At 48.6% G+C, this 27,231-nt stretch overlaps 1 protein-coding gene across 9 annotated transcripts; it reads left to right on the top strand.

Moving 5' to 3' along the window:
* Positions 1-1,554: 1,554 nt before the first annotated feature.
* Positions 1,555-27,006, top strand: pcm1 (pericentriolar material 1). 9 transcript variants are annotated; one of them, XM_064334981.1, is made up of 40 exons: positions 1,555-1,723; positions 3,814-3,933; positions 4,392-4,637; positions 5,058-5,351; positions 5,864-6,034; positions 6,480-6,578; positions 7,522-7,711; positions 8,184-8,293; positions 8,455-8,680; positions 9,105-9,285; positions 10,246-10,422; positions 10,607-10,758; positions 11,003-11,268; positions 11,820-11,938; positions 12,443-12,572; positions 12,990-13,118; positions 13,211-13,383; positions 13,742-13,921; positions 14,190-14,463; positions 14,696-14,841; positions 14,931-15,130; positions 15,591-15,753; positions 16,247-16,602; positions 17,140-17,331; positions 17,903-17,959; positions 19,313-19,485; positions 19,743-19,880; positions 20,263-20,392; positions 20,474-20,566; positions 20,819-20,943; positions 21,665-21,799; positions 22,272-22,436; positions 22,555-22,614; positions 22,962-23,034; positions 23,530-23,693; positions 24,078-24,150; positions 24,240-24,460; positions 25,021-25,113; positions 25,640-25,763; positions 26,092-27,006. In XM_064334981.1, exons 2-40 carry the CDS (start codon positions 3,832-3,834, stop codon positions 26,115-26,117), a joined length of 6,126 nt encoding a protein of 2,041 aa, XP_064191051.1. In that variant the 5' UTR covers positions 1,555-1,723; positions 3,814-3,831; the 3' UTR covers positions 26,118-27,006. The 9 variants fall into 9 exon arrangements, with proteins under 9 accessions (XP_064191051.1, XP_064191052.1, XP_064191048.1 ...); XM_064334982.1 differs by lacking the exon at positions 1,555-1,723 and adding an exon at positions 1,730-1,930; XM_064334978.1 differs by lacking the exon at positions 1,555-1,723 and adding an exon at positions 2,456-2,482.
* The last annotated feature ends 225 nt before the right edge of the window (positions 27,007-27,231 follow it).

Consider the following 27,231-nt stretch of genomic DNA (forward strand, 5'->3'; position numbering starts at 1 on the left):
GTGAACTATTTGCTGATATGTTTTTTTTTTATAATTGTTTTGCATTCGCAGGCCAAAAATATTTTTTAAATGATTCTTGGCAAAAAACAAACAAACAACAAAAAAAAACCAAACAAATACATAGAAAGCATTCTGCTGAGGTTGGCTTGCATTGGAAACACCTGGTTTTCAGTGAGTGGGGTTCACTGTGGTCCAAAAGATACAATTCTGATTAAATCAAAATAATAAAAAAAAAATAGCAAAACTAATATCACATATGCAGAATATGGCAGAATTAAAAAAATTCACAGTGGAATTTTGAAAATTTTACTGTAGATTCCTGAAAGGGCTGAATAGTCCAAGACCTACAGTGTTATGAGTTTGTCGCCACCTTGCGGTAGACATGCATAAGACTACAATGCGACAAACAAACGACAGTTCAGTGGAACGAACGAGCTGATGAAGACCGATGCATAGTCACATACCACCCACCCCCCACCACACTTTTTATAGGCCTACTGTATTTCATTCTGTTCCTTTCTCAGTTTCTTCAAATCTCTTTCCCCTCATAACCCTCCCTCACTCCCTCTATGTCATATGGAGGGAACAGTCCGTGATGAGCCCTAGTGCTCAGTCAAATCCATATTGGTAGCAAAATAGCAATGATGAAGTATCATTAATTCCACTTGAACTTGTTATTTTGTTGTGCCAATAGTGAAGGGGTTAAGTATCAGACCAACGTAATTTTTAGTACTGAACAAATCATAGCCCTTTGCCTGTTTTGCTAGTACAGTCAGTATATATGTTCATTGGTAGTGGCATGCAACATTTGTTTATAACTACAAAATAAATGTGAAAAACAGTGTCCATATATGATCTTCAGACAATACAGTAAAATGCAAAAGTATTTAGTTATTTTTTTTTCTTGGCTCTGTACTCCAGCACATTGGATTTGAAATGAAACAATGAATATCACAGTGAAGACTGTCAGCTTTAATTTTAGGATATTTATGTTTACATTGGGTGATCCCTTTTCATACATAGCCCCTGTTTTCCCAGGAAGAGGTGGTGCAATGTTTAAGGAACAATAGCAATGGGAAAATTGACATGATATCATAACTTTAATAAACACTGCATCCTGTAGAACAAGTGCAGCAGCCCATATATTTTTCTTACATTTTATTTTAGCATTGCTAATAATTTACTGAATATAAATTAACTATATATATAATTATATATAAATAAGTTCAATATACCAGTAGCAGTAAAACACATTCCAGTCATTCCACTCTATGTCAGAAAAAAAAAAAAAAAAAAAACTCATTTTAGGTCGAAATTCTTTTCTAGGCTGCCTCACAACCTCTCAAAAAAGGTCCGAGATACTAAATAGTTCCCCGCCGTCTGAGCTACATCATTAATTTGCAAGTTTTTTTTTTTTTAAATAACGTTTTGCCTTAAAACTGAAATATTTGTGTACAGAATGTGTCTTTCTAACATATGAACATACGATTTAAAGATGTGTAATTAATGCTTAATGTTTGTAAACCGGTAACTATTGGTAACAGCCATATCTTTCCGCATGCTTGCAGTGAAAGATGGCGGCCGATCTAGAGTTATGACATACAGCACGTTAGCTGAACAGGCACAGCAAGACGTTTCGAGAGATATATACATCTTCGTCTGATCACACTGTGGGATTTTATGATCTAGAGCTGCAGCCTGTTTTGTTTATATAATTAACTAGGTAATACATTTCACATTCGTACTTTATGTCAGCTTATTAATGCTAGCTAGCCAGCCAGCCGTTTGCGTCTGTAACGTTAGCTTACAAGCTATCTGCTAGGTCGCTGTCTACCTATATCGCAACTTCCAAATTCGATATCGCTACTGTGGCAGTTTTGATTTCAGGAAACACACCACACTGCATTGTGGTCTGCCTCCACCGTAGCTGGTTAGTCTATATGTTTTTTTTTAATATTATTATGTATGTTATTCATAGAAATCGTATTCCGTTGTCAGGTACCAGCTCGCTCTATGGCTAGTGATCTGCACCGTTATCGATAGCTAATAGCTATCCTCTGACGTTACAATAGTGACAGAATGAGTGTTGGGAATTTGTGTAAACTATTTGGCTGTAGTCTACATCTTAAATGTGCGTATGTTGTTGATGTGAGCTAGTCAGGCTATAAAATTAGGTACCTTATCGGCACACTCTTAATGGGAACGTGCTTGTCGTGTAAAAATAGATAACGTTAGCTAGCTGGTTAACGTTTTCTAAGAGGCCAAATATTGTGTGTGCGACCCTCTGTTAACTGAGTCAGCATTAGCCGACATATGCTTTAATGAACTTTAGCTAGGCAGTTTAATTAACCATGTACCACATCTGCTGTAGGGGCGTGTGTGTTTTTTTGGCGCAAGGTTGTAGTCTATTTGTTTGACGTTAGCTAACCACCTGAGAAGTTTTCAACAGACTGGCCCAGCAAGGGTTACCATGGTAACGAAGGTCAGCTCCCAGCAACTTTCCGAAGTGACATTGTGTATTATTAACCGGTGCATGTCGCTGAATAAAGTTTGTTCTCTTTTTGCTGAGTTATCTTGTTATAACCAACAATCAGTGCGAGTGGCAGTGCTCTTTCCCATCGAAAGTCGTCACCATAATTGATGGAATTCTTGACCACACACTGAACATTGTGGTAACGTTAAGTTCACCAGTGGAACTATCTTACTTAGCCATCATTCAACCTGTTGAATCATGCGAGCTAGATATTCCAAAAGAGACGAAAATGACATGCAGAATAATTTTGTTCTTCGTGTTTGCTAACAAGAATCGATATCCAAGTAGCTAATTTAAGTGGCTAGCATCGTAAGTTGGCTGTCTCGTATAGCGTCAGTTTCGCCTTCGCTGGCGGGTAGTCTGGGGGACTTCATTGTTCCTTGTAGCTCATGTTAATTCAAGTTGGCCGTGGGTCACCGTTGGTGGGAGGCCGTTCTATTGTTTGAAAAGTTGGACTCGGTTGCTGACTGTTAGCTGTCGAGTTTGTGAAGTGGAGGGAATTGTGGTGTTTTACCGGGAAAACTAGCGGGATTATGAGCAACAGTGCCAGTTAACGGTACAAAGGGAAGGCTAAATAGCTGTTGTTTGTCGTCGCGTAGCCAATTTAACGTTTATCCATAATGTGCAGTTTATTGGGAAGATAAGTACATTCGATTGAGACGCGAGTTCTTCAGGTAAGAAAGTTATGCCAGGAGGTCAGTATATCTAAACGTGGCTTGATTGGATCAATTTCACGCAGCTATGTTACTGCCGCGCTGACTTGTTTACTGTTTACCTCGTGTTTTTTTAATGTATTTTTTTTTTTGGAATCGTTGTTTGTAAGGCAGATTTATAAATCGTCGATTTAGTTTAGACGTTAGCTAACTGAAGTAGATGATAAAGCTGACTGGATATATGTAGTTCATAGCTGTGTACCAAGCTTTCATTGACTTGAAAGGTTGCAGTGTTTGCTGTCATGGATTTATAAGATGAATTCCCACAGTATCAGAATGCTGCTGTTTTCGAAGTGGCATAAGTTTGCTAACTCCTGTTACAACGTTAGTTGCTCGATTTGATTGTAGAAGTCTTTTGTGTTGCATTAAGCCCTGGGTGTTATGATCTCAAAATTGTTCAATTAACAGATTTACAGTTGTATTTGATTGCAGCCAAGTTATTTAAGAGTATATTAACGTTGAGCGCGTGCATGTATGTAAAAAGTCCATCAGTAGCTACCGTTTGGCATTATGGTCAGCATGTGCAGAACACTTGTCACTGGTGAATGAGGATTTTATCCTCGACAGGTGCAGGGTGGTTTGAGGATGGCAACAGGAGGGACGCCATTTGACGACTGTGCAGATGATCAAGATCTGCCGAACTGGGCTACCAGCAACGGCAGCCTAGAAGACAGGTTAAACAATATGGTAATAACATATGTATTGGAGGGGTCGGTGTGTGTTTGACTGTATCATGACCTTATGAAGTTTTATTGTTTTTTTCTTAATGTTCTTTGCATGATACCATTCATTATACATATTGGAAATTGTAAAAAAAAATTGGTCTTTGGAAATGTATGTTACTTTGGTGCATTTTAATGATAAAATATAAGAACAGCCAGTCAAAATGCTGACTGACAGAAATGTTTGTGCGGTAATATATAGCCTACTAATTTCAAGGTAAGGTGTCTTATAGCTCTGTGTTTACTCTTAGTTGATCACCCTACTAAGCTGTAATAATTAAGACACTTGAGGTTGAACCGTGTGCATGGGTTGTGGTTCCACAGGAAGTATTGGTGTACAAGGTCTGTTCTGAATGTGTATTTATTTATTTATTTATTTATTTATAATTAGCATCTATAACAGGAAGTTTGTGTCTTTCTCAGGACTGGGGCGCCCAACAGAAGAAGGCCAACCGGCCCTCGGAGAAGAACCGAAAGAAGTGCGGAGCGGCGGTGGAGAGCCGGGTGACCAACGACATCTCGCCGGAGTCCACCCCGGGGGCGGGGCGAAGGCGGGGCCGCACCCCCCACTCCTTCCCCCACGCAAAGTACTCGACGCAGATGTCCGTGCCGGACCAGGCCGAGCTGGAGAGGCTCAGGCAGAGGATCAACTTCACCGATTTAGATGAGGTGGGTCTGAAATCCTCACGTTCCCAGCATGCCGTTTGATGAACTGGGCGTATAAGATGCAGCCCAGCTTAAGAGCAGTGCTGTTGAAATCACACCAGGGCCTACTCAATAATATGTAATATTCTTAAAATGCTTGTCGGTTTGCCATACTACACAAGCCAAATGTGAGCTTTCTATGTTTATATCAGACATACTATAAAATTGTGCTTGCAGATCACGTAGGCACACATTAGAAATGTTATACTGTAGTAGGATATATTACTGGATTTGAAGGTGTAAACATGTTTTCGTACACCTCAATGTCACACCTTAATCTTAGCCTGCCCTGCTCTACTTGGAATTATGAACTGCATCTGTAGTACTTCATGAGGTTAATGTGAGAAATGAATGAATATGCATTTTATCAAATGTGCTTTACAGAGAAGCATTGGGAGTGACTCTCAGGGGCGAGTCACAGCTGCAAACAACCAGAGACAGCTGGCCGACACCAAAAAGGCCTTCAAATTTTTACCGCTCCATGTGAACACGAACAAAAGCAAGGAGTCATCTGCCGTGGCCCCTCCAGCCGCAGTGCCACCGTCCACCAGCAGGGGCGCCAAAAAGCAGACCCTGAGCTTGGACCTGGCAGCCTGCGATCTAAGTAAGGAGGGCAGCAGAACAGAGCGAGGAGCAGGGGATGATGGGAGAAGAGAACCAGGGATTGACAGCAGCCAGGTAACCTTTGACCTTCTTTGATTATTAAAAATAATAAAAATAAAAAACTTTCTGTTTGCCCATATAGTGTCTCTGGAGGATTGTGCAAGAGTTAACTGGGGGGGGGACATAAAACATATTTGACTTATGCTTTTGCCCAGTGTTTGATGTTCAAAAGTCAAGATGTCCCAGAAAACGCGCTAGCTGTGCTGTTGGCTGGTAGTAAAATGATTCCCCGTGGAACAACTTTGCACAAAGATGATTTTAAGCGAGCTCTTTAACGAATCAATACTGAGCAGATTCCAGGATCTGTGAATCGGTGCTTGTCCAGTTGACGGATGGATCGCCGCTTGCACGGGGCGAACCACGTCCCTTAGAGATCGGCACGCTCGTGCGCGTTCTGCGCGGAAAATCAGTACACGAAGATCAAGCCCGTTACCGAAGGCGGCGGAGAAATGCGCGGGGTCAGCGCCGAACCTGCCGCGGCTGTCCGTGCCTAAAGCAGAATGTGTTGTGCTGTATGCTTCCCTCAGGTCGTCAGCAAGCTTGTTCAGATTAGGGAGTATATTGGCAAGGCCAGCACCATAAGGGACGACCTGGTGGAGAAAAACGATATCCCCGCCAATGTCGAGCGTTTATCGCACCTAATAGTGCACCTAAAGGAGCAGGAAAAGTCCTACTTGAGATACCTTCAAAAGATGTTGGTCAGTATACCGAGATTTCTTTTTTTTTTTTTTTTTTTTCCTATGCATGGGGGCTACTAACCAAACTGTGTTTTCATTGGCCGTTCTGAACCCAAACATTTTATGGAACGACGATTATTTCTCTGTCCACGCTGCGCTTCCTGTTCGCACGCTCGTCATGCTTTTACAGGTCTGTGTTGCGGTTAAGTTGGCATGGCCTCATTTTTGCCCTGTTTTTGTGGTTCTCCCTCCCCTCGAGCATGCCATTGCCAAAACCATCTTCACTATTTGCTGAATTTAATACGTTTTTTTTTTTTTTTTTTGCCTGGACGGCGCTGTAACCCCTTGCAGTCGTGAACGTTTAACAGTGGAGCGAGGTTTGCAGGAGAACATAGCTGTTCGCCCGCTGCTGATGTCATCGCGGAAACGAGCCCCCAAGCTAACGTTCTCGTACCGCTCTCCGCAGGCCGGACAGAACGACGAAGACGAGGTCCGCCCCACGGACTTGGCGGCCGAGAGCCTCTCCCTGAACGTTGAGGCGAGGCCCGAGGGGTCTGCTGCTGTCGTAAGTGGGGCAGTCCTGACAGCCAGCCTCTCTCCCAAGCACCACACCCAGGGCTGGGTACCGAACCCCGGCACCGCTACAGCCACAGCTCCCGTAGGCCGGTGCCTACCTTACTGAATCGCAGTGTAGATTTCGGTGCCACACGCCTCCACTAGCTAACGTTGCACTCAGTCGGTCGACTCGGTCAGCGACAGCAGGTACCGTTAGCGAGCTGGCTAACGTTAAACTCGGTTAAAATACGAAAAGCGAAACGTAAGTGTAAAGCATAATTTAGACAAATAAAAACATTAAATTGCTCAGTTTCTTTGCCGTTGCGTTTAAAAAGACATGCTTATTACGGTTTGCTCTTTAGTTTAAAGAAGGTATTGGTTCAGGTATCGCTACCGTTTTTAAAAGTGTTGTTTTTGCACCGGTGTTGGAAAAATCTAAACGATAGCGATCCCTAGAAACCCTGTGTGACCCTGGTGTGCTAGAGCCATGTTTCCCAAACTGGACTTTGGGGCTGGTGTGAGTCACAAGATAAATACTGGAAAATATAGACTTGTATTTCACACACTTCACACTGGCATTCACACCAAGCAAATGCAACATTACACAAGGCGCATATGTTGGGAAACCAGTTTTGACATGTTGCAAATGTTTGTTGAGCTGTTCTAAATAAGAGGGTCACAGGAACTATATTTGCCTGTTTAGTGGGTACTGATTTTAAAAAAAAAAACCATATAAATAAAACATTTTGACTAAAAAAAATTGTAAGTTTGGTTTGACAGTCAAAACGGATGACTTTCTTAAATATCTTTAAAAAAAAAAAAAAAAGGCGAGAATAACTAAAAGCACCTAGTGTTAGAAACGTTGTTTCAGGATTGGTTCCCTGGAGAAGGTGGTGGGGTGCGGGGGGGTCTTTTTTGGACGTGGCTTCACTAATTGTCACTGCGTGTCTCAGGGCAGGGCCAGGCGTGCGGGGGCAAAGGAGGAGGAAGAGGAGGAGCTGGAGAATCTGCGCAGGCAGCAGGAGCTGCTGAAGCAGATGCTGATGCAGCAGGAGCAGCTTCGCGCTCTGCGCGGCCAGCAGGAGGCGCTCATGGCCATGCAGCACGGCGCCCCGCGGGCGGGCGCGGCCATGGACGACACGGGTGAGGCTCCCCAGCGCTGCTGGTGACATGCTAACACACGATGAAAGCGTGTGAAGTGAGAGCACTCGCCCTCGTGCAGGTCCTCCCTGCTCCCAGATCTGTGGTGAAAAGGAGTTCTCTTTCTCGGAGATAAAATCCTGCTGAAATGAAAAAATAATTTTAAAAAAATAGCTGTTACATTATAGCCCACACCTAGCCTAAATAGTCAAAGCTATGGCAAATATGTTTTGTTTTTTCCCCCCCATTTCAGGGTTTGTACAAAAAGAACATATAATGTCTGGATGTCTAATGTCTAATGGCAGGATAATGTCTGAGTGAGAGAGATGCGCAAAGCCAAATGTTAATGAAAATGAAAATTGAAATGGCTTTTCAATTTTAACGTGTATAGATTTCTGACTGCCTGTTTTGGCAGTATGGTGCTCGCTCCTGTCATGTTTACCCTTAACTGACTGGTTTCTCTCCATGTCTCCAGTGATAACAGAAACGACAGGCAGTGTTTCTGGCCTCAGCATCACCTCTGAGCTGAACGACGAGCTGAACGATTTAATTCAGCGTTTCCACAACCAGCTTCATGACACACAGGTAGACTGGATCTTGGTGATTTGATTTTTATTTTGCTATTGTATTATTAGTATCAGTTGCCCAAGTCACACTCACTTTGTCACTGAATTTGTTTGGAGGTCTGCAACCTGCTGTGGTAACTTGTATAAGGAAAGAGCTTCACCACACATGTTTTTTGCCAGACAAAGGTGGTTCCAGACAACCGGAGGCAGGCGGAGAGCCTGTCCCTGGCCAGGGAGGTCTCCAGATTGCGGGCGCCTCCTCCGCCCCGCCCCCAGCCCGCCCCCGCAGCCGTGACCAGCGCTCGGCTGACCAAGCTCCAGGAGCTGCAGGACAAGAAGGAGACCATGGACAAGATCCTGGAAGAGCTGCACACCCTGAGGGACCACACGCTGAACAACAGATCCTGTGAGTGCTCTTACACTGAGAGACCACACACTGAACACCTTACTGTGAGTGCTCTTACACTGAGAGACCACACACTGAACAACAGATCCTGTGAGTGCTCTTACACTGGTGGTGGAGAGACCATGGGTGAACAACAGTGTTTGCTTTTGCCCCATACTTGCATATCACATGGTGTATATAACATTTGCTCATGAGTGTATGTTGCAGAATGTAAAAATGCAGTCCTATAACGATGGCCATTTTCCTTCCTGCAAAATAATTGTGTGCGCCTTGCATTTAACTGATGGCTATGGGCTTTGGTCCTGACCTGAATATTAACCATAAATGCTGAAGTCAGTGGCACCCATAGTCTAGGTTTATGGTCGTGTACTGTAGAGTTGCATGTTAAATGGGCGTCTTGTGGCTCGCCTTGATGTGCCGTCAGATGGAGGGATGATGTCCAGCTTCTGTCAGCGAGGGGCGGAGCCGAGGTCCTCTGTGGAACGCCCCTCTGCCGTCAACAGGGAGCTGAATGGCCGCGTCGGCGTGGTCATCAGACATGACCCCGCCCCCTCCTACCGCGAGCCGCAGCCGGAGGACGGCGCCAACCCCCCAGATAAACTCAGGTATGTTAGTCGGCCAGTTAATCAGTTAGCGACTGGTTTCCAGGCGATCAATCATTCGGCTGGTAATCAGTCAGTCAGCTAGCGTATCAGTCGACCAGTCTGTCAGATGAAGATGCAATCTGTTAAAAGCCCCAGAAAACAAAAATTAAATCAATCAAGAGGCCACACAGGCAGCCAATCACTGAAAAGTAAACAAGGTTGTCAAACTAACCACTCGTCTTTGTATGTAAGAGATTAAACTGAAAGCTCTTGACTGCTTGGCAGAAGTCTTCAGTATTGGCTGTTTGGGAGAGGATGTGCTTTGTAGGACCAGTGAGCTAGTGCTATGGCTTAGCACTTGGCAGTAGAAAAGGAGAGCTTTCCTACAGAGAGAGGAAGAGAAAGAGGAAGGGATTTCCCAGTCCTCATCCTGGCCTGGATCAGAGTGCTCTCTCCCAGGAGCCTTGTGACCCACTTTCACACTTAAATTTAGGCAGCCCCTTTTTTCCCTCCTCCTTAGGGAGTCATCACTGACTGAACAGAATGTGCTGAACCTAAAAATCATTAGATTGAGCTACTGTTGTACAGTTTATAAGACCTTACTTTCCTCCACAGTAAATTGTCTGGGTAATTTATTTTTGGAATTTAATATGTTATTAAGTTCTTTGTAAATGTCTGTTTCTTTAAACTGGGGCTAATTTTACATGGTAAGGTAGCCTAGGCTAGCTTCCTTGTTAGCGTTTGTGTGTTCTCAAGCATTTCTGTCTGTGTGGGTTGTTGAATTATTTTGTACTTCTTTCTGGGTTATTCTGTTAAGTATATGAAGGTCATGCATTTCTTCCTCTATTATATACAGGTTAAAAATTAATATATATATATATATATATATATATATATCATTCTTGTACTCATGTATAGTATTGGTATTCCATTCTCTGACTGTGTGGCTCATTGTGTCTCCATTTTGTAACACTGATGCAGGAAGCTGAAGGAGGTCCATAAGCGGCTGAACGAGCTGAGGGAGCTGGTGCAGTACTACGAGCAGTCCTCCGACATGATGGCCGACACCGTCAACGAGAACGTCAAGGAGGAGGACGAAGACACCGAGGCCATGTTCGACTCCGAGCAGGAGAACCCCGGGCCGGTCACCAACATCAGGCGAGCACTCGGCTGGGGGGGAGGCTGGATCTTTGCGTATCCGAATGCGGTCCTGTGTGGGCGCAAGCGTTGAGCGGGAGGTCTGGCGTGTATAAAATGATTGTGTGGAATACCAGGGGCTCTGTGTGCATTGAACTGGGTGCAACTGAACCGCTGACCTTTGAATAAATGCGTCTTTCCTCAGAAACCCTCGGCATGCTGGGAACTGGGTGGACGTGAGCGGCCTGACCGGCTCTCACGGAACCAACAACCGGGACGGGAGGCTGAACACGGACTGCGAGATCAACAACCGCTCTGCGGCCAACCTGAGGAGCCTCAGCTTCCCCTCTGCCATAGGTGAGACGGGCCAGTCCGTCCCAGAGCGCTGAGTAAAACCCGGAACAGCTCTTTCTGCTTAGGTCCATGTTCCAGATTTGAGAGGACTCCGGGTTTTACTCAGCACGGTTATCCAGCTATCCCCGCAATCCTGCTTTGTGAAACAGGGCCCTGTTCTTTAGTTATTTAGGAAAAATGTACGGTCTAGCCTGTAAGTCTTCACCTGCGGACTCTCTGGTGACCATGGCGACACTGTATCGTGCAGAGTGCCAGTACAACAGGTACCACCCCTACAACGAGGCCAAAGACGGCAGCGAAGACGAAGAGGAGGAGGAGGAGGAGGATGATGAAGAAGAGGAGGGGCTGGTGGGTGAAGAGGAGGCGCGGGAGAGGGGGCCGGGGAGCGACGGCTCGGGTTCGAGCCGCAGGAGCAGCCTGGCTGAGGATCCGGAGCTGGAGCACAAGGTCCGCCGCCTCCAGTCCGCCAAGCAGAAGCTGAGGCAGCTGCAGGAGCTGGTCGCCATGGTGCAGGTGAGGCTGGTTTACCTGGCAACCCTTCAGCCAATCCCATCTTTGCCAAAGTGGGGCAGTCCGGCGCTAGGACAATATCTTGCAGCAGATCTGTTAAGATCTTAACGGTGGCTTTAATACCAGTTTTGCTGTCTGGGTAGTTGGCTGACTGTGACCAGTATTCGATTATGTTAATTGTACTGCTGACTGTACCTTGTTGGCCTGTCATCGGTTCCAAGGGTGTATTTGCATCCCCTTCTGTTATTCCAACTGAATGCATTTAAGTCCATCATTTTCATTGTTTCTCTTTGTTAAATTGTCTGTAATGTGAGTGTAGCACACTGAGGTAATGAGGGGTGCTTATGCGATAGAAATGATGCCCCGGGATTGGAAATTGCTGCTTGAAGAGCTTGAGCATCACGGGTCGTCCGGTGCATTAATGGGCCTTGTGGCCGCTGTCACGGATGCTAACAGCTGTGTGATGCTAACAGCGGGGTGTTTATGGGGTTGCGCTGCAAACGCAGCTGCCTCAGCCTGGTCACTGGTGTGTTCGTCCGCTTTTTCACCGCCAGAGCGACGACACGGACGGGACCACGGCTAACGAGGAGGAGGGGCCGGTCCAGCAGCCCAACAACGCCCGAGCGTCCGTCGCCAAACCCCAGAGGGACCCCTCTGCGACCGAGGCTGCCAGGTGAGCCGCCGCCCTGTGCTTCGGTCAGAACCGGGCTCACGCTTCACTGCGCTTTACGCTCACATGAGTCGTACTGCTATACCTTTGTCATATATGATCATTGCTTCTGTTCTATGTGAACCTATGCAAGCCTATTTCAGTGAGCAAAATTCTGTGCATTTTGTGTTTTAGTGCATTTAGTTTGTGCTGAAATGCAGCCTTCCCTTCCATTCTACTATGACTCTAATATGTGGACATTGTAATTGTGGAGCGGATACAATTTGGTGTGTTGGTTGAGACCTGTGGTGTGACAGGCAGGTGCTGTAGAGCAGATACAGTGTTGTCATGTTTGTTGAGACCTGTGCTTTGCCCGTGGTGCAGCAGGGGGCGCTGTAGTACAGATTGTACGCCTGTTATGGTGGTTGAGACCTGTGCTTTGCCTGTGGTGCAGCAGGGGGCGCTGTAGTGCAGATTGTAGGGCTGTTATGGTGGTTGAGACTCTGTGCTTTACCTGTGTTGTGGCAGGGAGAAGTTCTATCAAGCCAAGCTGAAGCAGCAGCAGCGGGAGCTGGAGAGGCTGCAGGAGGAGCGGCAGCGCCTCTCCGAGATCCAGGGAAAGATCCAGGACCTGCAGTGGGCCTGCCCCGACTTTCAGGTACGGAAGGTCTGTCCCCTGACTTACAGGTGCAGAACACCTGCCTCCATCTTCCAGGTGCAGCACACCTGCCCCCCGACTTACAGGTACAGAACACCTGCTTCCAACTTACAGGTTTAGAACACCTGGCTCAACTTACAGGCACAGCACCGGTCCCTGTCCTGCTGGTGCAGCACTCTCGAGGTCAAAGGGCGGGGTCTGCTTATGGGCGTGTGCATGTGGGGGCTTTTGCAGGTGCATTTCAGTGGGTTGGATTATGAGTTCATGCAGGTGTAGTGTGTTGTAGTGTGTGTGTAGTCTTATTTTCTGTATGAGTTTAGTGAGGCAGTGTTGTATTGCTTGCTTGTCCTGGTCTTTAGGGACCAGTATTGGCCGTCTCCAGTGAGTGGTAATCCTGCCTCTTCCTGCCTCTTCCAGTCGTCCATGTCCAGCACGGCGAGCCAGCCCCAGGGCCCCAGGAAACCCCCCGAGGTGGCCTCCACCCCCAGCGCCGGCGCCAGCGGAGCCCAACCCGACCCCCCGGAGGAGCTCGCCCCGGAAAACGAGGTAGAGGCCCGCTGGCCCTCTTCGCGGCTCGCAGGCGCAGCGCTGCCCTCTGCTGGCAGAGTTACGGAGTTACGCCCCTCCTCCGCTTTCAGCTCTTCTCGGAGATTCGGCGGCACCAGATCCTGCGGGAGGAGCTGAGGCAGAGGAGGAAGCAGCTGGAGGGGCTGATGGCCGAGCAGCAGAGGCGGAGGGAGCCGCCTGGCTCCGCCTGCCTGGCCCCGCCCCCGGCCGTGCCCACCCAGCAGCCACTGAGCAGGGACGAGAGGTGAGCGGGGGGGTGGGGGTCTGTGGCATGGGAGGTTCTCTGGGGTGGTGTAGGGAGTGTAAAGATTTGGATTTTGTTGCAAGAAGGAATATACTCGGAGGTCTTAGAATCTTAAGACTTAGAATCTGTTTTCAGAAACTCAATCTTGAGACTTGTTGCCTAATTTAGTACTCAGAGGTCCCTTAAGACTTGGACTCTGAGTGAAGTATGGTGTAAAGGAGTGTGAGGATTTGGGGTTTGTTGCAGGAAGGAAAAACGAGTTTATAGGACTCCATTAATCTGTGGGGTGGTGTAGGTTGGAGTCTGTGGGGTGGTGTAGACGGAGATCGTGTGATATAAATTTGGGATTCCTCCACAGGACCATGGCCACATGGGGCGGGTCCACACCACGCCACCTGGAGGAGGAGGAGGACTGCTACCCCTCAGAAACGGGGGCTGAGGAGGAAGAGGAGGAGGCAGACTCCAGCTCCAGCGAGGACCTGCCCCTGTACACCAGCCGGACCCAGGCCTCCTTCAGCGGGCGCAAGTCCAATGAGAGGTTTGTGAGGAAGGCTCCAGCCTCTGGGGGTGGGGGGGTGGGGCTAATCCCGCTGGTGTGGAATTAGCTGTAATGTGGTGGCTCCAGTCTGTTTCCATTAAACACCGCTTTGGGAGGATCACTGCCTTTACTGTGCTCTAGTGTGATCTAGTTTGATTCTGAGAGAAATGTTTATAATTAGCATTTGATGTTCATGTTTAAAAAAAAATGTAGGTAAATGACACCTGCGCTGGTGTAAACGCTGCCTCTTCTTTTGCTCCTGTCTCAGCGGTCTGAAAACCTCGAACCCGTACCCAGCGGGCGCCGTCCCGGGCCCGTCCTCCAGGGGGCGGGCGAAGGCCAGGAGCAGGCAGCAGCAGCAGCAGCAGCAGCAGGGCGGGGCCGAGGCCGGGGCCGGGGGGCGGAGGCAGGAGAACATGCGCTGGGCCTGGGCACGCTCCCCACTGGAGGGCCAGCAGCACTGGCAGGAGCAGGTGACCCAGCTGCAGAAACAGCTGGAGTTCAGCACCGTCATGTGCCAGACGCTCCTGCACGACCAGCAGGTCTGTGACCCCTCTGAGGTTCAGAGAGCTACGCTGCGCTGTTCACACATACGCATGCGTTCTTATAACAGAGTCCTTTTCTCTATCCCCCTCTCCCTCTCTCTTTATCCCACTCTCTCTCTCATTCTCTGTACGTCTCGGTCTCTCTCCACTCCCTTTCTCACCCTCACCCTCTCTCTTTCTCCTTCCTCTCTCTCTCCCTCTCACCCTCTCTCTCTCCCTCCCTCTGTAGTCTCTGTCCTGTTTGCTGCAGTCTCTCCTCTCCACTCCGTACAGCGTCATCCCCAGCAACGTCGGCTCCCCGCAGGTGCACATGGTCATGCACCAGCTCAACCAGTGCTACACGCAGCTGGCGTGGCAACAGAACAACGCGCAGAGGTAAAGACGGGCGCGTTTGAGCGCGAGCGGTCCCTGCGCCACAAGCCTTTAGCCGCGGCGCGCTAACGAATGCGGAACCCGGTTTGCAGGTTGAAGCAGCTGCTGAACGACCTGCTCCTCCAGCAGCAGCAGCAGCAGCAGCAGTGCCAGCCCGCGCAGCAGCGCGGCCGCCCCGCCTCCCCCGGCACCTTCGCCCCGCCCTTCCCCATCCCGCCCGGCGCTGTGGGCCTGCCCGGACTGGCCGGCTTCTCCCCGTCTCTCCTTCCCTCCGGTACGGGCCCTCCTGGAGGTGCGCGTCCTCGCTGTCGGTGCCCTGATTAGGGCGGTGGTGTGTTGCTATGAGACGGGAGGAAAAGATGGGCAGTTCTCTCAGCACGGTTTGCAGGGTACCGCAGGGCTTCTTAAAGCCTGCGCATTGTCTGGTCTTTCATACTTTAGTGTGCGTGCAGGCCCTACTCGAATACAGGTGTAATTCATACTCGTATTAGGCCACTGGTTCTCAATGTGGTGGGGGGTGGGGGGGCGTGCAGTGAGGGTTCAAGGGGGCGAGGGGGAGGGGAGGTGGGGTGTTCAGAAATGTCCTATTACCAAAGAGGGTCCTGACTGCAAAAGTTTTGGAAGCGCTGTATTAAGTAAATGGGAGGTGCCCCATTAAGACGGCCCTGTTTCCTGCAATTCGTGCTGAAATGTGTCCATCTCCTGAGTGGCGTGTGGTGTGCCAATCCTCCGCTCTCGCTCTCTGCGCTCAGGGTTGGGGTTCAGCCCCTTGTTCGCCCCTGATTTCGGGCAGGCCGCCGCCCAGCAGCAGATGGACCACAACTCCTCCGCCCGGACGGAGTACATGAGCTTCCCCCCGCCACCGCCCCCGCCCCCCCAGCAGGAGAGGACCGCCGCCGGCGGAGCGGACAAACGGTAACCCCCGACTACCAGGCCCCGCCCGCAGATTCTCTGTAGTAACTAGATCTGCGGCTCCTGAGACCTGTCCATCCTCTTGGCTCCTTTGCTGATTTTCAAAGTCTTGAAAGTCTGCTCTGCAGTAAAAGTGGGACATCATCACCCAAGTAGACCACTTCTGTTTATCTTAAAATTTAAATAAAGAACGCACGTAGAACACCTTGGTCTTTCCAGTAGAATATGAGCTGGGGATTATTTCTCTTTGTGTTATATTTAGTGTCTGTCTTTCTGTATTTGTATATTATTTCTGTTACATTGTATCTCTTGCTCATTTCGCTTTGGAGCTAAATATTTAAGTCTGATAATGGTGCCATATTGTTGGGAAAATGCAAGCTAGTTTCATTTCAGGCATGCTTGAAGTGGCAGTGTTTCAGTGTGTGTGCGTCTGTCTGACTGACTGACTGTCTGTCTGTCTGTCTTTTTTTTTTCTGGCTGTCTGTCTGTCTGACAGCACGCAGAAAGGGGCAGAGGGAGGGGACCAGGCAGGCGCGGGCCGGCCGAACCCCGCCCGAGCCGCGAGGGTGGAGCGGCGCCCCGTCCCGGCAGACGGGGGCGCCCGCCTCCGCCGGACCCCCGAGCGGGAGGACGAGGGGTCCCCCTCCCCCCCGCCCCGGGCCGGCAGGACCCGGCTGTTCCACCCGGAGTCCCTGGAGAGCCTGAGCAGCCTGCCGGACCCGGCCGACCCCACCACCATCACCAGAACCTTCCGCTGCGGCAGGAAGGCCTCCGCCCAGGCCAGCCTGGCCACGCGGGACAAGACCCCCACCGCCAAGAGGAAGAGGAGCAAGGGCCACGCCCGAAACGCAGGTCCGTGTGTTTCTGCATGCGTGTACACACCCACACACGCTTCACGCATGTATTTTATTTACATATGTACACAAACTTAAATTACCCTACATGTGCAGTATGTATGCAGATGACAGGTCAGAATGTGGTTGAAGTATTGCCGGTAAAAATAAAGCCACTTTTTTTCTGCCTCAGACAGTGACAGGCAGTCTGTGTTAAACTGGGTCGGTGTAAAAGGACGCCTGTGTGTTAAACTGGGTCAGTGCAAAGAGCAGAAGGTTTTTGTAACTGGGGCAATATAAAGATATACAAGTGTATTAAACTGGGTCGGTGGAAATGATGTGCGTTTCACTGGGGCAGTGTAAAGGGATGTGAATGTTACACTGGAGCAGTGTTAAGGTGTGCATGTTACTCTGGGGCAGTGTAAAGGGATGTGAAGGTTACACTGGGGCAGTGTTAATAGATGTATGCTGCTCTGGTGACAGTGTTAAGCAGCGTGTGTTGAGGTGGGTCAGTATGAAGCGCAGGTGTGCTGTTAAACTGGGTGTTGGCGTGCAGGGGACATTTCGGCGGAGTGCGGCCCCGCTCCCTCGGCCCAGGGGACGGACAGCGTGTCCAGCGCCAGCGAGTACGGCCGCGACCCCGCCCCGCTCGCCAAGCAGCGGGAGCAGAAGCGCCTGCTGGACAGGCTGACCCAGGAGAAACTGGACAGCAAGATCAAAGTGAGGCACGCCAACGAGCCGTCCTCAGGTGAGCCCGTATGTTAACTACAGCACAGGGCTAATGTTCACTACAGCACAGCCGCTACAGCACAGGGCTAATGTTCACTACTGCACAGGGCTAATGTTCACTACAGCACAGCCGCTACAGCACAGGGCTAATATTCACTACAGCACAGCCGCTACAGCACAGGGCTAATATTCACTACTGCACAGCCGCTACAGCACAGGGCTAATATTCACTACTGCACAGCCGCTACAGCACAAAGCTAATATTCACTACAGCACAGCCACTACAGCACAGGGCCAATATTCACTACAGCATGGCTGCCACAGCACAGGGATGTTCACTTGACACAGGAATTTAGCAGTAAAATATTTCTTTTTTTAACATTTCATTTAAAGATTCAGTTTTTTTCTTTTTTTTTTAATCATTTCCATTAAGGTTTATCTCTGTGGGGCGAATGAGCTGCACAAATGTAAGCTTAAGGCTTAGCGGAGGAGAGAGCCTGTCCCCTACACTGTTTGATTAGTTTTTTTTAATCCGTGGGTTTGGTTGGGTTTTACGTTGTCACCCTTATCTGTCCCCTAATTCCTCACAGCGTTGGCTTGGAGCGCACCACTCCACTCTAACAGAAACGCATGCACTGAAGCAGCAGGTAAAGCCCCACCCGCCACATCTCCGCAGCCAATCAGCAAGCACTGTAGCGCCTCTCTTTTCCCCGGGCTTTCTAATGGGGTCAGGGTACCTCCTCGAACCTGTGCACGCCTTACTAACAGCCTGAAACCAGCTCCTAATCCTAGCCTTAGCGAGAGTGAGAGAGCACATTCTGCACTCACGTCTGCTGGCACTCCACCTGTAACACAATGCTATCGGAGAGGGCTCCTTTAAGTGTAGCTGTGGGAGGTGAAATGATTCGGGTGAAGGACCTTTCCACTGTACTCCAGTTATTAGGATTTGAACCCACAACCATCTTCTCTGATTACAAACCCATTTCTGTAAACTCTGTGCTGCAGTATTTTTCCTTGTGAGACTGGGACATATTTTTAACTGTTTATTAAGACTTTGTGTTTTGTTTATGTATGTGTTACTTAAATTATACAATGTGTGCTTATCTCTGAGTTTTTGGAGTTGGACATTGCTGAAATATTTCCACTTTAAAAAGGTCTAAAAAGGCTGCTGGGTAGCTCACTCAGTGAATGCATGTTTCAGAGGAGAACACAAGTTGACTTCTCTCCCCCGATCTGGCAGCAGAGGGCGTACTTGAGCATAGTCCAAATTCAGGTGGGATTGGAGAAAAAAAAAGTGCAATTTCCCATTTCTGGCTCCAGGAAAGAGAGCACTGAGGTCTCCACTGTAACAGTACACGGAGTGCTCCTGCAGAACTAATTGCTGTTTTCTGCACAGAAAGCCACAGTCATTTTCAGAAACAGACTTATTTAAAATGTGAATGCTAACGAGGTCTAGTCACACCGTCAGGCAGTAAAAGAAAAAAAGGCAAGCTTAAAATAAAAGGGCAAAAAATGAACACCACTGCATCGTGAAGGGAGTTTTATATGAGTGTTTTCTTTTGCTTTTTCATTACTTTAAAAAATAATTATGTAAATAATGCAAAGGAAGAAAAAAAAAATCCCTCAAGTAAAGCTCCCATCATGATGCAGTGGAAAATAGTTGATGAACATGATCCAGTGGCCTGGTTTCTTACAGCTTTCTTCCATTTGAAAGTTGGAGCTCCACAGAACTGAGTCTTTCACAACAACGAAAGGCTGCTCTGTATTAGAGTTTCCCAGTTCGCCTATTTGGAAATAATCATTTCTGGAAAATAATAAGCTGCTACTAAATTATTGAAAGGGTTTATTATTATCCTATCTAGTTTTTGATATGCATTCTTACCCAGGGGAAAGGGTCTGCTCGTGACAGCTATTCTGTTTAAAATGTGAAATGCGACAAACAGGAAACGGTCTGTTTTCAGGCGGGAAAGTGTGCATTAAGACATGCTCTGTCTTTGCAGACACCAGCAGCGACTTCTCCCTGTTCGAGGCCCTGCGGGAGACCATATACGCGGAAGTGGCCTCCCTCATCTCCCAGAACGAATCCAGACCGCACTTCCTCATCGAGCTCTTCCACGAACTCCAGCTGCTGAACACGGACTACCTGCGCCAGCGAGCACTCTACTCCCTGCAGGTACGGCCTGCGATTGGCTGTGTGCGCGTGCGTTAGCTCCTGCGCTATGGCTCTCTTCCATGTAACAAGAATAAAATAAATGGAGAGGTACATTTACACAGAGGGAGCAGAGAGTTGTGCAGAGATAGATGGGATTGGTGGGGGGGGGGGGGAGTTGTGGCTGTGTGGAGTTACTCGTGTGTGCTTGTCCATCGTAAGCCGTGAGCGTTTTTGGGGGGTGGAGATTTAATCCATGCCCCTCCCTCTGGGGCCTGCAGGACGTGGTCACCAGGCACCTGACTGACAGGGACACAGCTGGAGGGCGGCCCAATCCTCTGGGCCCGCTGGCCTGGGCCACCGCCTCCAACTCGGAGCTCACGCCCAGCGAGCCCACCAGCAGGGCCACGAGCGACGCGGTGAGGAGCGCCCCGTTCATGAGCACGCCCCTCCTAAAAACACCACATGACATAAACAGTTTTACTGGGGAACACACTCCCCATCACCCTCTGCCTAAAAATTCTTATAACCATGTTCAGTTCCAAATATTCCCCAAGAAAAAAAAAGAAAATCTCCAGCTGTAACTTTGTACCAGCTATCAAATATAATCCCTGTAAGACCTGGGATGAAGTGATTTTCCAAGCAAATATGAAATGTTTTTAAGTGGATTAGCGTGTATCCCAGCTGAAGCCAGCACTCTTGGTGTTTGTGCTTGAGTCCTTATTTGAGAAAGGGGTGTGTTAATGCTTGAGTGTATGTGCTCAGGTCAGTTGTTCTCGCTCATAAATGCGCTGTCTTCAGGATGTTTGCGAAAAGACTGCCCGGAACAACCTGAACCCCGTCAGGAGGCTGAGCAACAGAGACGCCGGGGACAACGAGAGCCCCCTCTCCACCTCCTCCAACCTGGAGCCCTTCGCCAGCGACGATCTGGGTGAGCGTGGAGGACGAGGAGGAAAGAGCGCCATTGTACCGCTGACCATATTTAACGCGCGTTCCTCCTCCCGTCCTGCAGGGGACACTGTGATCCACCTGGACAGGGCGCTGGCGAGGATGAGGGAGAACCAGCAGAGCGCCGGGGACGACTCTGTGCCAGCGTCACAGGAAGGTGCCGTACCGTCCTCCTCCTCGTCTGCACTGATGCCTCAGTATTGGACACATTACATCTTACCATTGAAGTGTCAGTTGTTTGTATTCATGATGCCAAGCAGGGACATGGCATCCATTTTGGTTGCATGTCATTTGGTTCTCACTTAAACAGTACAGTGTAGAAGGTCAGTGCACTAAAAATATCTATTCGGTGCTGAACATATCGCAGTGTTATGTTCCGCATTGTGACAGTGTCTCCTGGTTTTTGAAGGTGCCGGTGATGGTTCCGCCTGTTTGGGACATGTGCCCGGGGATGCCCGTTGTCCGCAGGTCGACACGGAGCAGCTGGACAGGCAGATCAAAGCCATCATGACTGAGGTCATCCCGTTCCTGAAGGTGGGGGAAACTGACCCGGAAGCACAGGATTTACACTTCCTGTCTGGTTCTCAAAATGACCCGAGTCTGTGCCACTGCCCGTCTCCAGAACAGTGAATAGATCTCTGCCGGTACATGGTGTTCGCTGTTGCACTGATTTGTTTAATTGCGTTTCACTTCTTCCTTTGAAACTGAGAGAGCATGGCTGAATTGGAATAGCGCTATTTGTATTCCAAGCAAGATGCCTAATCTGAAACCCTTAAAAAACAATTTCTTCAGTTCATTTAAATTCTAATGGACTGGCAGTGAAAAAACGAGGGGGTTTAATGTAGCATCCTTGGCACTTTGTCTCTTTCTAGCGCGATTGAAGCATTTTAGCATTCGCTTCCAGCGCAAGATGTCAAAATTTCAGCAGCCCGAGACGTTTTTTAAATACGTGCCCATCCCGTGCTTTAAACCAACATCACTGCGTCCTTAGCTGTTGTGTTCACTTCAATCACCCGTTCTTCAAGGCAAAATGGGTCCCTTCCACAACATCCCTGGAGTTGTTTTATTACTGAAAGCACCTATAACCCCATTCATTTCCTCAGAGTAGAGGCCTCAGCATCGCTGTTGTTAGACTGACGTGTGCGAGGCCTGATGGGGGCAGCTGTAGTATGTAGACGATACTGGGGCGGTGCAGCAGGTGGGCCTCGGTGCGGAGCCGTGTCTGACGCGTCTGTTTTGGGCTCTCCTCCCGCAGGAGCACATGGAGGAGGTGTGCTCCCCGCAGCTCCTGGGCTCGGTCCGGAGCATGGTGCTCTCCCTCCTGCAGCGGGCCAACGAGAGCAGGGAGTTCATCCGCTTCCTCCACCGACAGCTGGACCGCATCCTGAAGGTCAGTCCTTACAAGCACTGTTACAGTCACTGATACAGTTATTACTGAAACTACTAGTGCTACCATTACTAGCACTAATATTACTGTCTACTATTACTGTTACTACTGGTGCTACCGTTACTGCTACTGTTACTACCACTAATATTACTACCTGCTATTACTGTTACCACTAGTGCTACCATTACTGCTACTGTTACTACTACTAATGTTACTACCTACTATTACTGTTATGGCTACTGCTATTACCTCTACCATTACTATTACTACCTCTGTTAGAACTTCATATCATTAGTACAGGGTGTCATCAATTATTTTTCAACGTAGTTTTGCAGGTTAACCGAGGAGTATTTGCTTTTAGTTATTGATTCCAGGTAATTCAGATGACTTGATGCAGTATGGTACTGTGGTGTTTGGCTGTGCTGTACAGTAGCAGAAGGCGGGCCTTTAGCTGTTCTGTGGTGTTGGGCTGCAGGAGAACCTGAGCAGGATGATGGGCAGGATGCTGAAGGAGTGTGGGGAGGACCTGCTGGTCATGATCTCTGAGATCCTCTTCAACGAGCTGGCCTTCTTCAGCCTCATGCAGGGGAGAGCCGCCCGAAAGCCAGACCCCCCAGCCGTGAAACACACTCGCTCTGAGGTGTGTGTGTGCGTGTGTGTGTGGGAGGGGGTTGTCTGTTTCTTCCCTTGTGTGATATAAAATAAAAAAAAATTTTTTTTTAAAGAATATGAAGTACGGTGCTCATCTTGTCTTGCAGGAGAGGAAAACCGTTGAGGGTGAAGGGTCCTTTTCTGCAGTGTTTAGTGATGAAGACAAAGTAAGTGACTGTGGTTTATAGTAGCTCTGTCTGTTTGAAGTACGAGACAGTCAATATCCTATTTTGGAAGGGGGACAATGATGTCATTGGTTATGAGCCCAGAGTCATCGTGAGGGAGAAGACACACGGTGGTCTTTCTATTTGAAATTCGCGGGCACAACTGATGTCTTGGAAGATGGATTGTTGACTCATGCCAGTGCAAAAGCTGATCCTTAGCAATGCGGCTGCTCTGTAGAATAACATAGGACAAGGGCAGGTACACTGGTGCCTTTAGACGTTTACCAGAATGCAAACGCAGGGTGTAACCTCTGTGCACGAGTCTTACCCTGGGACTTCCTGCTCTGCAGGACAAAGACGAGGCCGAAGAGGGAGCTGCACGTCACCATGGCGATGGAGACGAAGCTGGGCGTGGTGAGGCCGGTGAGGTGTCCCAGAGTGAGGGCTCTGTAGGGGACAGTGAGGGAGGGGGGCTCTGTAGGGGACAGAGAGGGAGGGGGGTGGGGTCTGTAGACGGCTCATTTTCCAAGGATTTTCTGGGCTACTTTTTAAATGCGAAGCACTTCATAGACCTGACTTGCAACTCACTCACATTTGTTTATGCTCAAGATTATCCACAAGGGGGAGCTATTAGCAATCAAATAGCTGAGCTGGGTGACGCTTTCAGGGATTTCTGCTGTGTCAGCCTGTGCTGCGCGTAAAACCACTCTTTATTGTTTTAGCACTTCTGCTAGGTTGTGGAGATGACCACAGGCACAGTACCCGGAGGTGCTACATAAGAGCAGTGCTTCGTATCAGTGACACCGTGTCCTTGTTTGCTAATAAAGGGCAGACTGAACCAGCGTGGGGTTGTTTTTAATGGCACAGCTGCCCTGAGGTGCTCTGTGTTTACGATGCTTATTCCCTGTTCACCGATAGGCCTGCTGAGAGCAGAGAGCCAGGCGCGTAGCAGCTGCAGCAGTGAGCAGGCGGAGCAGCAGCAGGATGAGGAGGAAGAGGAGGAGGAGGAGCTGAAGGCCGAGCGTGGGGACACCCTGGCCTACCTGCAGGCCTGCGGCAGTGCTCCGCCCACACCTGAGCAGGTGAGATAGACACGCCCCTCTCTGAGGCAGACTGCTGTTGAACCACACACTCTGTAGACCAGCAACATACTCCCGATTCCGAACACAGCGAGCTCGGTCTCTCTGCCGCCAGAGCAAAAGCATTGCAGTTCGATGGGCCTTGTGAATATTCAGAAAGGGCTGTGTCCATGGACATTGGGCTCACCTAATGTTTACAGACCGAAGTACAGCTGACAGTCGAATGTGTGGTTAGACTCAGGATAATGGTGAGGAATCGATGTATATGGAGTGCTTTGGAGATTATGTCAAAAACAGGTCAGCTGATGGGTTTACTAGTTTAGCGTGTGAGCAATGCCCACTCTTCACAGGTTTCATTCTGGGCTGTGTCTTACTGTGTTTTGGCAGCTGTCAATCCAGGGGGCAAGGAGGACATCTGGAAGTGGGAAGTGTGGCCTGGAGCCTGCAGGAAGCTGTGATGGTACGTGCTGTAAAGATCAGTGCCAGTGAAGAACACTGAGGCAGGATTCATGTGCAGAAAGCTAACAGTTACCACCCCTCCCAAAACAGAGGTGAGAATGTTCCAGTCTGAAACCATGGAGGTGGCGTCTCCCACGTTGAAGGAGAGGGGGAGTGCTGACCTGGGAGCTGCTGAAGGCCAGGCCCCCCAGGAGGAGGGCGAGGGCGAGGGCGGGGGGGCCCCCAAAGCACCAGCCGAAAAAGGGTCGTCCCCTGAGGGCTCGGTGGCCTGCAGCCCAGACACGGACTCCCCCGTCATCGTCAATGAAGACGTAAGCAACCCCCGCCCCCCCCACTCCCCCCACTGAATTTCACTAAGCCCAGGGTCCTAATGCAGAGCGAACTTCATGTGCGCACACACACGCACACACACACACACACACACACACTACATCAGCATTAGAATGTTCAGTTAAGAACGTTCTAATTGCATATTTGTGATCTCACACCTTAAAAGGTGTGAGATCACAAATGAGTGCAGGAGTTCATGTAGGGCTGTGCTGATAGCATGGGGTACTGCTGGTCTGCTGTGCACTGGGTTGGGCTGAAGTGCGGTGTTCTGTTTTGTATTGAATATTGCAACTTTAAGATGCAGTAATTTTCGAAATGTATGTTTAATGTGGTCTTGCTTTAGTTGACAAGAGTTCCCTGGGGATGAGTAATATCCATTCCCTTCTTTTCCATTATAAATGTGCTCCTCCTTTTGTCGTATTTGTTGTATTGACTCGCGTAAATGTGTTTTTGGCGAATTCAGTCGAGGGTGGCTTGAAATGTTTAAGCGCATTTTAAGTACCGGGGGGGTTGAAACTGTGTCGAACGTCTGCTCTTGCAGGAGGTTGGGTCTGGGAATTTGAGCCAGAAGTCGGACGAAGATGATTTTGTGAAAGTGGAAGGCGTTCCCCTGCAGCTCTCCACTCTGTGTGAGGTATGCATTATTAACCAAACGCAGGCTTTGGGCCTTTTTAAAATGAGAAACGATCCGCTCTTCTCCTTTCAGATAACCGTGTTTTAAGCAAGGTTACCGGCATGGATTGCAAAGGTCTAAGCAAGACATAAGTAGTCCCATTACACTGTCAAAATTTGCTATAAAAAATGTAGTGGCTCTCAACCTTTGGCAGATTACATAATTGTGCAGCTTGATTTACAGAATAATAAAGCCTTTTTTATTGCTTTATGAGGGGAGGGAGAATCATGTGACACTGCAAACCATCTGAGTGGGTTTTTATGTTTCATTTTTTGTAATTGAACAGGAAAATAAACAGGCCATCCACTTATCCACAGATGTGTGGGTTGAGAAGCACTCATCGAAACGTTCATTACGTTCATTAATTACAGAAATCCCTGGACTTCGGTCATAAGTATCCTATGGTTGTTTTTATAGTGTAGAAGCTGTGCACGAATAACCTGTTCCTCCTCCTCCTCCTCCTCCTCCTCCTCTTCCTGATCTAAAGGCCGAGCTTCGCAAGAGAATCGCAGAAGAGCAGCAGAACAACAACCTGTCGGTGGAGATCATCAACGGGAACGTGGATGGGCTGACGGGGCTTGTGGGAAACACTCAAACCCTCAAAGAGCCAGGTAGCCAATCCGCTTTTACAGTCCGTGTCATTTCTCCTTATTGGTGACCATTAAGCGTAGCCTCGGGTCATGTGTGGCATGGCTGTCCTCCACATTTGGGACATTAAGTGGTATTTTTCATTCCTAGGTGGAAGTGTAGTGTCGCTGAGATCAAATGGCGTTGTTTCCAATGACTGCTTCTCAGGCAATGCATTTTAAATTTCTATGGATAATTTAGTCAGTGGTACTTGTTTTGATCACTGCTTTATTAGGGTGAGTGTCATTTGTTGTGTTTTGAATGTGCATTTTTTATTTATTTGTGGTTTCTGTGTTAATTTTTCATTTGCAGAAACGGTTGGAGCACAGAGTGCATGAAGACGGTCCTCACTTTGTGATGTCATGATGACAGCTGAGGCACCCCAAGGTCTTTGGGCTGAACTGAATGTCCACACTACATTTTCTTTCCCCCTCATCCATTTTAGCGACCACCAAACTGGAAGAACCGCATTGCGGGTTGAATGAATAGCGTTAGCCGTGCGTTCGCTCGAAGAAGGAACGACCATTTAATCCACGCAACACTGAAAATGTAATTAACCGTAAGTGACTGATTAGCCCTGCTGTAGAACCCCCCGCAATGCCTGTCTGTTGTTGTCACGGCGAGGAGGAAACGCGGAAGAAACTTCAAACGCTTTTCGATCGTTACGTTGTGCGTTTTACGATTGTCGCAGACCGGGTGACCGGCTGTCCAAAAGCAGTCCGCTCTCAGCCCTGAAAACAGTCTAGCCTTATTTGTTTTTTTAAAAGCGCGACGCTTCAGGGAAGCTAGCTGAGCCCGGAAAACGATTCGGCTTCCGTAGCGCCAGTCCACTGCACTCCGGGGCCCTGCCCGTTGCGTTGCAGAAGTTCAGCTGCACTTTAGTTTCCATGACTTTGAGCACTTGAGCTGAAACATACTCGCAGTTGCAGTTCCGAGACACGGCTCTAATGAGTTCCTCATTGTTTTAGCCCAGGTGGGCTCAACCACACTACACCCTCCCTGGCTCGTACTCTCCCACTGTTCTCCACCCACCCCCACCCCCCTCCTGCTGCTGTTCTCTGGCCTCGAGTGCTGTTTTTAGTGTGTCCATTTACATTTTTATCATAGATTTTAGGCATGTTGTCATTTCCGTGGCTGAAATTCTCCCTTTTTGTCTCTCTTTTTTGTGTTGAAATAAAAAAAAATGTTTACTATGGAAGTTTTAAATAAATTCCCTAATTGACTTTTTTTAAGGCTTCAAAAATTTTGCCTTTATTTCTTGTTCCAGCTTTTTATTTTTATAACGTATCGGGTGATTTCACGACGGTTCGACAAACCTGCACACAAGCTTGACATTTCTGGTTTCACAAGTTGCAGTAATATGACAACCGTGATTTATGTGCTCAAAATCACATTCCCTGTTTTATTTCAACACGTTCAGCCGTTTGCCTGGCTTTGTGCAAACCTGCAAAT

This window comes from Anguilla rostrata, chromosome 5 (genome assembly GCF_018555375.3).
Source record: "Anguilla rostrata isolate EN2019 chromosome 5, ASM1855537v3, whole genome shotgun sequence".
Classification (NCBI taxonomy): Eukaryota; Metazoa; Chordata; class Actinopteri; order Anguilliformes; family Anguillidae; genus Anguilla; species Anguilla rostrata.